The sequence below is a fragment of the Chelonoidis abingdonii genome, chromosome 11 (assembly GCF_003597395.2).
Source record: "Chelonoidis abingdonii isolate Lonesome George chromosome 11, CheloAbing_2.0, whole genome shotgun sequence".
Taxonomy (NCBI): Eukaryota; Metazoa; Chordata; order Testudines; family Testudinidae; genus Chelonoidis; species Chelonoidis abingdonii.
In genome coordinates this window covers 6,372,613-6,382,514 of record NC_133779.1, presented here as the reverse complement: position 1 = coordinate 6,382,514, position 9,902 = coordinate 6,372,613, and the positions used below count along the sequence as shown (strand labels likewise).

Genomic DNA, 9,902 nt, shown 5'->3' with positions numbered 1-9,902 from the left:
CAGCCAGTAACAGAGGTTTATTCGATGACAGGAACAGGGTCTAAAACAGAGCTTGTAGGTACCGTGAGCCAGACCCCTCAGCTGGGTCCATTCTGGGGCCAGTGAGCCAGACCCCCACGTCTGCACTTCACTCCTTGTCCCCAACCAGCTCCAGACTAACAACCCCCTCCAGCCCCTCCTCTCTGCTCAGCTCCTTTCCCGGGCCAGGAGGTCACCTGATCCCTTTGTCTCCAACACCTTCAATTGGCACCTTTGCAGAGGAGGGGCCCAGGCCATCAATTGCTAGGAGACAGAGCGTCAGGCATTTAGGTGCACTGGCCCTTTTGCTCTGCAGCAATCACACACCCTTATCCCACCACCTAGATATTAAGAACTGCATAGGGGACACTGAGGCACCGACACAGTGTTCAGAGCAAACATTAAGAACATTCCCAGTGCATCACAGGCATCATGCCAAGGCACCGACACAGTATTCAGAGCAAACATTAAGAACATTCCCAGTGCGTCACAGGCATCATGCCATAGCACCAGGCCTGTGCTGGGGTCAAGCCAGAGCCCACGGCGTGGCCTGTACTGCATGGATCATAGCTGCCTCCGAACACCATCAGCCCAGCCAGGTCCTGGCTTGTCCTTCAACAGCACAAGCACTGTGTGCTGAGCCAGTAACGGTCAGTACGTTTTGAGTGTGCGCATGTGCATATCCCTGTGTGTGTATCCGTGTGAGTATATCCCTCCATCTGTGTCCGTGTCCATGTCCACCTCCATGTCCCTCTGCATAGATTTATCTGTGTGTCGCTCTCTCTGCGTGTATCCTCTTGTGTCCCTCCCTCTGTCCCCCTCCATGTGGTCTGGGCTATAGTGAAAAATTAGACTGGGACCTAAATCACTCAGGCCTGTGAAAAATGTCACGCCCAGAGCACCAGTTAGGGCGACAAAGCTCCCGAGCAGCCATGGCGAAGCCAAGGAAAGGATTCTTCTATTGATCTAGCTCCAGCGACGCACAAATCCCTTCCATCAGTGGAGGAAGTGTGTTCACTGCAATGCAACCGCAGCAGCCTGACTGTGGCATTGTACAGGCAGCCATAGGGTGATGTAGGTGTGTCTGTCCGTCAGTCCATCCATGCCTCAGCTGCACCGTTCCAGGGGCCGCCCGAAGGAGCTGTGCACTCTCACGTGCACTCTCACGGCTGGGTCAAAATGCCCCAGTCGTCCTCCTGTCCCCAGAGCCCCTGGAGGCCTGTGTGGTGGGGCAGGGCCGCTATCTGCCCCCCAAACGCTGCTCCATGGGGAGCGGTCAGCAGCTTGCTCAGGCACAGCACGATGCAGCCCCAGCAGCTCCATTGCGGCTCACCCACTGGGTTTCCTCCCTCTGGAGCGAAGCATGCAGTGGGGGGACAGGATCCTTCCCTCACCCGCTGCATCCTCCCCACTAGCCAGTGGAAGGGGTAGGTTGGAGCAGGCTCAATGGGCTGGTGCTAGGACCAGAGCAGCCATTTGAGCTGCCCCGTCCGTCTGCATGGGCCAGGCACAGGGACTCAGAGGCTGGTGGGCTGGGCCTGCTGGTTTTCAGGGCACAGGGGCAGGAGCTGGTTTGGGGAGACCAGGAAGGGATTGAACCCCAAAAATGAGGCCACTCTGTGCTCTCTGCAGGATCCCCCCACCAGCACTGAGCTCATCATGCTAGGAGGCAGCACATGATTGTACAGCTGGGGGCCGGCCAGTGGGGCGGCCCCCTGACACGGATGGTGTTTAAAAAAAATGCTCTTAGGGTGTGAAACCAGGGAACCCACACCTGTACGAACACAACCTAGCAACCCAAACCAAGTCCCCAACAGCCTCCACCTTTCCCCCCATGTCAGAGCAGCTACCTTCTCCCTTCGCCCAGCCTGCTGCCAGGAGCTGTGGGTCACATCACCCACTCGCAGGGCCCGTGTCACAGGTGTGCTCGTTCTGGGGAATCTCTGGGCTACTCCTCCATCGTGCACCGGCAGGGCTGGGGCATAAGCCAGGCGAGGGGACACTCACAACAGGGCAGGTAGGAGATGGGGTTTATTCTGGGTTCAGTATCTGTGCATGGGTTATACATGAGCAATCTGCAGCCTCAGAACAGGGGAGGCCAGGCTGGGCGTTGCAGCCCCGTGGAATTCACCGGCTCACATCTCGCTACGGGTGGCTCCTGCTCCCATCCAGGGGGACCTGGTTCCTATCGGGGGGGGGGGGGAGGCTCCTGAAGCTGAGGGAGAGGGTGCTGGCTCCTGGGCTCCCATTGCTGGAAAGGGGGGGTGGGACCAAACCCCCATCTACCCACTATCCGCTCCTGGCCCTGGGGCACCTGGCCTGAAGCTCCCTTTGCCAGAAGTTCAGGTCCTCAATTCCCCATCCAGCTGCCTTCAGCTCCTGCCTATCCCTGACATCAACCTGGGAGCCCCTGGCTGCCCTGGCAGAACCCCCTGGAACAGCAGCCACTTCAGAGCAAGTCCCCTCCCCCCACTGCCCTAGAGGCATCACCCCTTGCCCCTTTCACATGGGGTCACCAGCCCCCCCAGCCTGGATGCTGCACGTGGGCTCGTTCACTGGGTGCTGGAGGTGGTCCCAGCTCCAGTCTGCTTTGGGGGCTGCACCCTGGACCCCCACCTGGGGGCAGGACTGGTTCCTTCACCCCAGGTCTTGGCCTCGGCTGTGGCCTCAGCTCCCTCTGTGATGGGGGCTGGCACCTGTGGAGGGAACACAGACAATGGCCTCACGCAGCAGAACCGGACCAGAGGGGAGAAGGGAGGGTGGAGCATGACTAGGACAGAGCCTCCTTGGGGTCCATCACCCACCCCCACCATCCACCCCTGTGCTGTGCCCAACCAGGGCCGGTTTTATGACCCGCGGGCCCCAATTGGAATACTCGGCGGCGGTCCAGGGCCTCGGCAACACTTTGGCGGTGTGGGGTGCAATTCCCTGGGAATCAGCTGAAAGCCGATCCTGTGCCCAACCCCACTGGAGAAACAGCCCCCTCTCTCCTGATCTGCTCACCCTGATTCCTGAGCCAGCTGGGAGTCACCTGGAGCACCCCAGAGCACAGGGCCCATGGAGAGCGGCCGGGCGCCTCGGCTGGTGTCCCCCTGTCCTGGCCAGACATCATGGGAGGGAGAGTGGGCAACGGTCATGGGGGCTGGAGCCCAGACCCCCTGAGACCACAGCAGTCTCTGCCCCTCCCCACAACTCCCAGCAGCCTCTGCATTCCAAGGTGCCCCCCACCCCGCCTACACCATCGTCCCCCACACCAGCCCCTCTGTCCCCTATGCCCGGGTGTGTACATACAGGGGGGTGGGGAGGGGCACAGGGCCCGGGTCCCGAGGTCTCCTCCTGGCCCCTCTCTTGCTGTCTCTGGAAGAGGTGGGGGGAGTTACTCTCTGCATGCCAGGCCCCCTGCCCTGCTCCAAGGGCTCCCTTCCCTCATCCTGCAGCTCTGCTATGCCCCACCCCCAGGTTTTGGGCACCAGCCCAGGGAACTCAGGGCCCAGACGGGGGGGTGGCACCAAACGTACAGATCACAGCACCCACTTGGCACCAGCCAGAGCCTTGAGGTCCCAGACATGGCCACAGCCCTGTGCCAGAGCCCCCGGCCATGCTAAAGCGGGGGGTGGGGGGAGGGGGAATCTCTCCCCCCCCTCCCGCTACTTCCTGATTTGTGCTCACCCTCCCTCACCATGTCTGTCCATCTCTCCCCTCCCCCCACTGTGGCTGGGGGTCTTTCCCAATTCATCAAATTTTCTAGGGAACCTCCCCATCACCAGAGAGCCCAGTTCCCCCTGCTTCCCTCCCCAGCCCCACAAGGAACCCTCTGCACCCCAGGGAACCACCCCCACTTCCCTCTCCAGCCCCCCAGTGAACCCTGTGCACCACAGAGAGCCCCCCATTTCCCTCTCCAGCCCCCACAAGAAACCCCCTGCAGCCCAGGGAGCCCCCCCTGCCCCCAGACCAGCACCTACCTCTCGCTTTTCAATCGTTTCCTCCGAGGCCTGAAAGCGGAGAGACACTGGTAAGGGGGCGGGCGGGGGGGAGGGGGAAGTAGCTCAGCCAGGGACAAGTCTCACTGTGGGGGATGATGCGCAAGATATGGAACCCGCACCTCTGGGGTCCTGGGGCTGGGACCCCGACTGAGCTCTGGTGGGGCTCAGGGCCAGTCCGGGAACCAACAGCGAGTCCCTGGTGGGGGCTGAATGAGCAGCACAGCTGCCCCCTACACCCACAGGCCAGCATCCCCCGCACAGGCCACAACCCACCCCCAGCACATGTACCGGCCCCGGCCCCCTCACACAGACACTGTCCCCCACTGGCCACACTATCCCCTCCCCTAGACATAGGATCAGAGAATATCAGGGTTGGAAGAGGCCTCAAGGGGTCACCTAGTCCAACCCCCTGCTCAAAGCATGCACCAGCCACGTGCCCTAACCCCTCACAAGCTGCACACACACACACACACACCCGCCATCTACCTGTGTTCCACCTATGCTTGTACCCGGCCACAGGGCCCGCCCCCACACCTACATGATCCGGCCATACCCCCCCACCTGCACCCGCAGGCCGTACCCCCCCACACTTGCATGCGCCGGCTGTACCCCCCCACCTGCATGCACCAGCTGTACCTGCAGGTGCCAGCCATACCTCCCCACACACCTGCATGCGATGGCCATGCCCCCCTCACCTGCACACGCTGGCCGTGCCCCCCTCACACTGCACACTCTGGCCGTGCCTCCCCACCTGCACGCGCTGGCTGTGCCCCCCTCACACCTGCACACGCTGGCTGTGCCCCCCCCCCCCACCTGCATGCGCAGCGGCTGTGCTCGGTGAACCTCATCTCTTCCTGCTGACTCTTCCCCTGGATCGGGCTGAGGCGGACGACCTGGTGGGAGGATGCAGCTCATTGGTACCCTGGCCCCCAGCCCGCCTCATGCCGTGCCCCCCGCCCCCCGGGCTGCTGCTCCGCTGGCCAAGCTCAGTTCTCCCAGGCAGCAGCAAGGCCAAGTACTGACCAAGCTGGGGGGCTACCAGCTGGCCAAATGGGAGGGAAGCCAGTGCCCAGGGGGCAGAAGACAGGGAGCTGGTGGGGGAAATGCTCCCCTGCCCCACGCGACACAGCCTGGACGCACAGTCTGCCTGCGGCCCCTGGGCTCCACCATAATATTGTACATACTGTACCATACCAGGGCACCAGCAGCCTGTAGGACTCACTGCCACATGGTCTCAGCCAGGCCAAGAGCCGAGTGGGAGCCAGAGCTGGCCAGATGTGTCTCTGGCCCAGGGAACAGCCGGTTACACTCCCCGGGGTCAGAGGACGAGCTGCCCCCGCCCTCCATCCCTGGCCAGATTATTCCAGAGTTAACCACCAGGGGTTCTGTGCACCTTCCCCTAAGGCAGCTGGGACCAGCCACTGCAGGAGGCGGGATACCGGGCTAGATGGGCCTAGGGTGGCCAGATGTCCTGATTTTAAGGTGGCCAGGGGAGCCAGGGCAGGAGCACAGGGGGCCATTTGCCAGCCACAGTCCCACGCAGGACAGGGCCAGAGCCCAGGGGTCAGAGTGCCCCCACCCCTGGACCCACCTGCATGGCCACGGGGCGGGTCTCCACAGCGACACACTCCAGGTCCTCATCGCCGCAGCAGCCGGCACAGCGCCGCAGCGGGACACAGGACGGCTTGAACACGTGCTCAGCCTCGTGGGGGAACTCGCCCAGCACGTCCACCAGCGTCTCCAGGGCACGGCAGTAACTGCGGCTCCACACCTCCTCGAAGGGGACCACTGTGGGGGGCCGGGGGGATACCAGAACTGGGCTGCAACTCGACCTTTCCCTGCTGAGCCATAGGGCCCCTCTCCCACCACCTGCTTGTGCTCAGCCCCTCCCCAACCCCCCTACTGCCCTGTCCTCCCCCTTCCCCTCCTCAAAACCCCCCACCACCGCCCTGTCCTCTTCCAGACCTTCCTCAAAACCCCAGCACTGCCCTATCCTCCCCCACCCCCAACCCGTCCTCAACCCCCACCACCACTGCCCTATCCTCCCCCACCCCTCACCCCCAGCCCCTCCTCAAAACCCCCCACCACTGCCCTGTCCTCCTCCAGCCCCAGCCTGTCCTCAAAACCCCTCACCACTGACCTCTCCTCCTCCAGCCCCTTGCCCCTTCTCACCCCCCACACCCTGGGCCCAGAGTCCCCTGCCCCTCCCCAAACCCTCTCACAGCTCTTTCTGCGCCATCCCCTCTGCTTCCCCAGCCTTGCTGCCCCTTCCCAGGGCACTCTGAGTGCGGAGGGCAGCAGAGCTGGGACCAGGTGGGAGCCAACAGCTACAGCCGAGGGGCTGGGGCACTCACCTGCTGCTGTCTGGCCCAGCAGAGGCGCCACCTGAAACACAACAGACCTGTTAGAAACCAGCACCCCTCAAGGACCCCTATTCTTGCCCCTCCCCCAGCTCTGGCCCCCCAGTCCCTGCCCCCGTTGCCCCAGCCCTAGCTCCCCACCAACACCATAGCCACCCCCAGCTCTGGCCCCCCAGCTCCGGCCCCAGCCCCTAGTCCCCCCCCATCACAGCCAAGTCTTGTGAACCCCCTCCTAAAAATGAATATTTCCAGGGATTTTTCTCCTTTACATGAGCATAAATTATAAAAGCCGCGATAACATTTGTTTTTAAGACATGTTTATGACACACTATTTAGTATTAATTATTACGTATCATGACAGTAAATTTATTACATTAGGAAACCGGCACCACTCTGCCAAGCTCTCACTTTCCTAGTTTGTAGCACTTGGACTGAGCCTGGTCTCAGACAAGGCTCCTAGGTTTCATCAAGCAGCATCCGATGTGAAACAGCAGGACAGGATTTAAGAAGCCAACTCAGAGTTCCCCGTACACAAGCATTCGGGTCTTGAGCAGTCCAGGCAAACAGTGCACGTTACAACAAAGCTTTAGCTTGTTCTTCCTAATCATTTAAGAAACAATCCTAGCTGCCCATTCCATTTAAAAAAGAGCAAAAAATAAATCCCCTTCCCTTTCTATTTCTTATAAGGAGTCTTGAAGTTTCAATCTCCTCAGTGTGATAGAGATGCTTGCTTTGATCTGCTTCGCTCTTGGAAGTCCAGGGGGTCCAGGCTGCTGGCCCCGTGCTGCCCGGGGTCCCTAGGGACAGCTCTGGCTGGCGTTAGAGATTTTTTTCCCTGAGAACCCCCTGTAACATTTTGTGAACCCCCAGGGGTTCATGAACCCCAGTTTGGGAACCACTGCTCTAGCCCCTGTCGTTCCCCCACTTTTACCCCCTAGTTATCCCACCTTCTGGCTCTGGAGGGGGCAAGCAGAGGTCTGCCCAGATGGTGCCCCAGGGGTCAGAGTTAAGGTGACTGATCCCTTATCTCCCTCCTGTCATGGGATGTGGGGGTCAGGGCATGTATGGCTTCCACCCCATCCCTCCTAGCTGCAGCCCCAGGCTCTCTCACCAGCAGAGCGAGCTGCAGCAGCGGAGAAGCCCTGGGCAAGGGGAGAGGCCAAGGGGGCAGCACCCAGAGGGGTAATGGTGAAAACTTGGGGGCCTGCTGTTCCCAGTCAGCCACCAGAGGGCGCCCCAGCTCCATGAGAGCAGGAGGGTGCCCAGCCTGGGGCCTTGGGGGTCACCCAGAGCAGTGGGCAGATCCAGAAGCTCCTGACTTGGAGTCCTGGGTTCTAACCTCAGACCAGGTGGCCCCAGTCACCTCTTCCCAGAGGGGCTGATTCCTACACGAAGAGCAGTCACCTCTGGGGTGGGAGGTGGCAGCAACAGATTAGGACAAGAAGTGAGGAAGAATCAGGGTGGGGGGATTAGCAGACTGGGAATGGGGCAGAAGACTGGGACTACCTGCCACCCCACCCCCCCCCACACCACCCACTCCCTCTCCCTTCACACCACACCACCACCCCCTCACAAACACCCACACATACCACTCACCCCACCCCACCCACTGACCCTCCCCTCACAAACACCCCACCCTTCCATACATAAAAGCTCCTCCCCAATACCACCCCCACACTCACCTCTCCCCATCCCACCACCCACTCCCTCTCCGCTCCCCTCCCCTCTCCTCACAAACACCCCACTCTCCCATACCTACAACCTCCTCCCCTGCCCCCCCCTCTTCCCCAATACCATCCCTCCCCCATACTCACTTCTCTCCCTCACCCCCCCCCCATCCCACCACCCATTCCTCCTTCCCTCACTCCTAAGGGCCAGGGAAGCTTGAATGATCTCAGTGTGCCAATCTCATCCGCCTAGCTGGAGGGGGGAGGGGGGGGAAGTGGGGGGCAGACTGGCCCTGCTATAACCCAGACAGGGTAGGATGCCAGACAGCACATATGAAAAATCGGGACAGGGGTGGGGGGTAATAGGAGCCTATATAAGAAAAAGACCCAAAATTCAGGACTGCCTCTATAAAATCGGGACATCTGGTCACCCTAAGAAGAGGTGGGGTGGGGGTCCTGAGTCTCCAAAGCATCCTGGTGGCAGGGAAGCACTTTTAAAGGCAGCCCAGCTGCGATGGGGGCAGGGGGGGAGGCGGGAGCAGGAGCTTCTGAGCATATGCCCCAGAGCCCGGACTCAGAGTGGGAGCGGAGAACCACTCACTTTAACCCGCGGGACATTGGGGGTGGGAGTGTCACACACGCCCCGCACCTCCGGGAGTGGGAGCTCAAGGCCAGCGCAGGAAAGGGGGGACATGGGGGCGCCGGCAGGGCCGGGGCCGGTGTAGCTGGAGAGGGAAGCCCCGCATGAGGCCCATGGGCCCCGAACCCGGGGGTCGGACGCGCCACAAGCCGGGAGGCTGGAGCAGGCTGCCAGGGGAAGCTGGATCGGAGGGGCTGGATCAGGCTGCGGGGAAGGGGCTGGATCCGGGAGGCTGCAGCAGCAGGCTGCGGGGAGCGAGATGGATCCGTAGGGGCTGGAACAGACTGCGGGGAGGGGGTTGTAGCAGGCTGTGGGGAGGGGGCTGGATCCAGGGGGCTGGAGCAGACTGCGGGGAGGGAGCTGGATCCGGGGGGGCTGAAGCAGGCTGCGGGGAGGGGGCTGGATCCGGGGGGCTGCAGCAGGCTGCGGGGAGATCTCCGCTGTCTGCGGGGCCGTGTCCCTCGGAGCAGGGCTGGCTGCGACCCCCGCGCAGGGCCTGGCTCAGCAGCACGGCGGGACAGTATTCTCGGGGGCGCCGCCAGGCGAAGGGCCCTCAGCTCCATGTACCCGGTGAACTGCAGCCACTTCAAACCGGGCCCGCCCCGTCTCCAGCGAGCTCAGACTGGGCTCGGCTTCGAGCCCCGGCCGCGCCAGCCCCTCCCCGCCGCCGGCAGCAGGTGCCCGGTGAGCCGAGCAGTTGGCCAGGCTGGGAAAGGCCGCGGCAGCCGCTCCCGCCTTTGCGCCCCCCCCCCCCGCCCGACGCAGCAGCTGGAAGCAGAGGGGAGCCGGCCACAAACCGGCCCGGGGCAGGGCGCTGCAGCCCCGCTCAGCTACCCAGCCGGGCAGGGCGCGGTGCCTGGCCGGGCGCGCTGGGCACAGGGCTGCGCAATCCCCCGGCGGGCGCCCCGTCCACCCAGGGCAGCAGGGGGCCAGGCTCTCCCCGCAGCCCTTACCTGGCACAGCAGGGCGGCGCCCAGCAGCCACCGGCTTCCCGGGCCCATCCCGGGGGCTCGGCGGGGGAGCTGCGGCCCGGCCCGGCGTTTCTGCCCGCGGCGAGCTCTGCCTGCAGCCAGGACCGGAGCCCGGAGGCGTCTGACGCTGGGGCTGGGCTGAGCCGCGGGCTCCGGGCTGGAGGGGAGGCGATGGGCAGAGACAGGAACCAAGGACGTTACAGAGGGAGGGTCCAGCCCCAGAACCGGACCTGCGCTCCCGCCCCAGCCGCCAGCAAGGGGGA

General features: G+C 62.9%; 1 protein-coding gene across 1 annotated transcript; it reads right to left on the bottom strand.

Moving 5' to 3' along the window:
* Positions 1 to 2,017: 2,017 nt before the first annotated feature.
* Positions 2,018 to 9,690, bottom strand: LOC116835314 (snake venom vascular endothelial growth factor toxin-like). The gene is made up of 7 exons (XM_032798075.1): positions 9,622 to 9,690; positions 6,356 to 6,386; positions 5,593 to 5,789; positions 4,815 to 4,894; positions 3,981 to 4,010; positions 3,310 to 3,375; positions 2,018 to 2,714 (listed from the first exon to the last, which is right to left on the bottom strand). Exons 1-7 carry the CDS (start codon positions 9,667 to 9,669, stop codon positions 2,531 to 2,533), a joined length of 636 nt encoding a protein of 211 aa, XP_032653966.1. The 5' UTR covers positions 9,670 to 9,690; the 3' UTR covers positions 2,018 to 2,530.
* Between the last annotated feature and the right edge of the window lie 212 nt (positions 9,691 to 9,902).

What these genes read in the sequence shown, in the direction of transcription:
- LOC116835314 (XM_032798075.1), bottom strand. Translation starts at nt 9,669, where the DNA reads ATGGGCCCGGGAAGCCGGTGGCTGCTGGGCGCCGCCCTGCTGTGCCAG. An exon ending in GCGCCGCCCTGCTGTGCCAG is followed by an intron (nt 6,387 to 9,621) that starts GTAAGGGCTGCG and finishes GTTGTGTTTCAG; the next exon opens with GTGGCGCCTCTGCTGGGCCA. An exon ending in CCCGCCCCGTGGCCATGCAG is followed by an intron (nt 4,895 to 5,592) that starts GTGGGTCCAGGG and finishes TCCTCCCACCAG; the next exon opens with GTCGTCCGCCTCAGCCCGAT.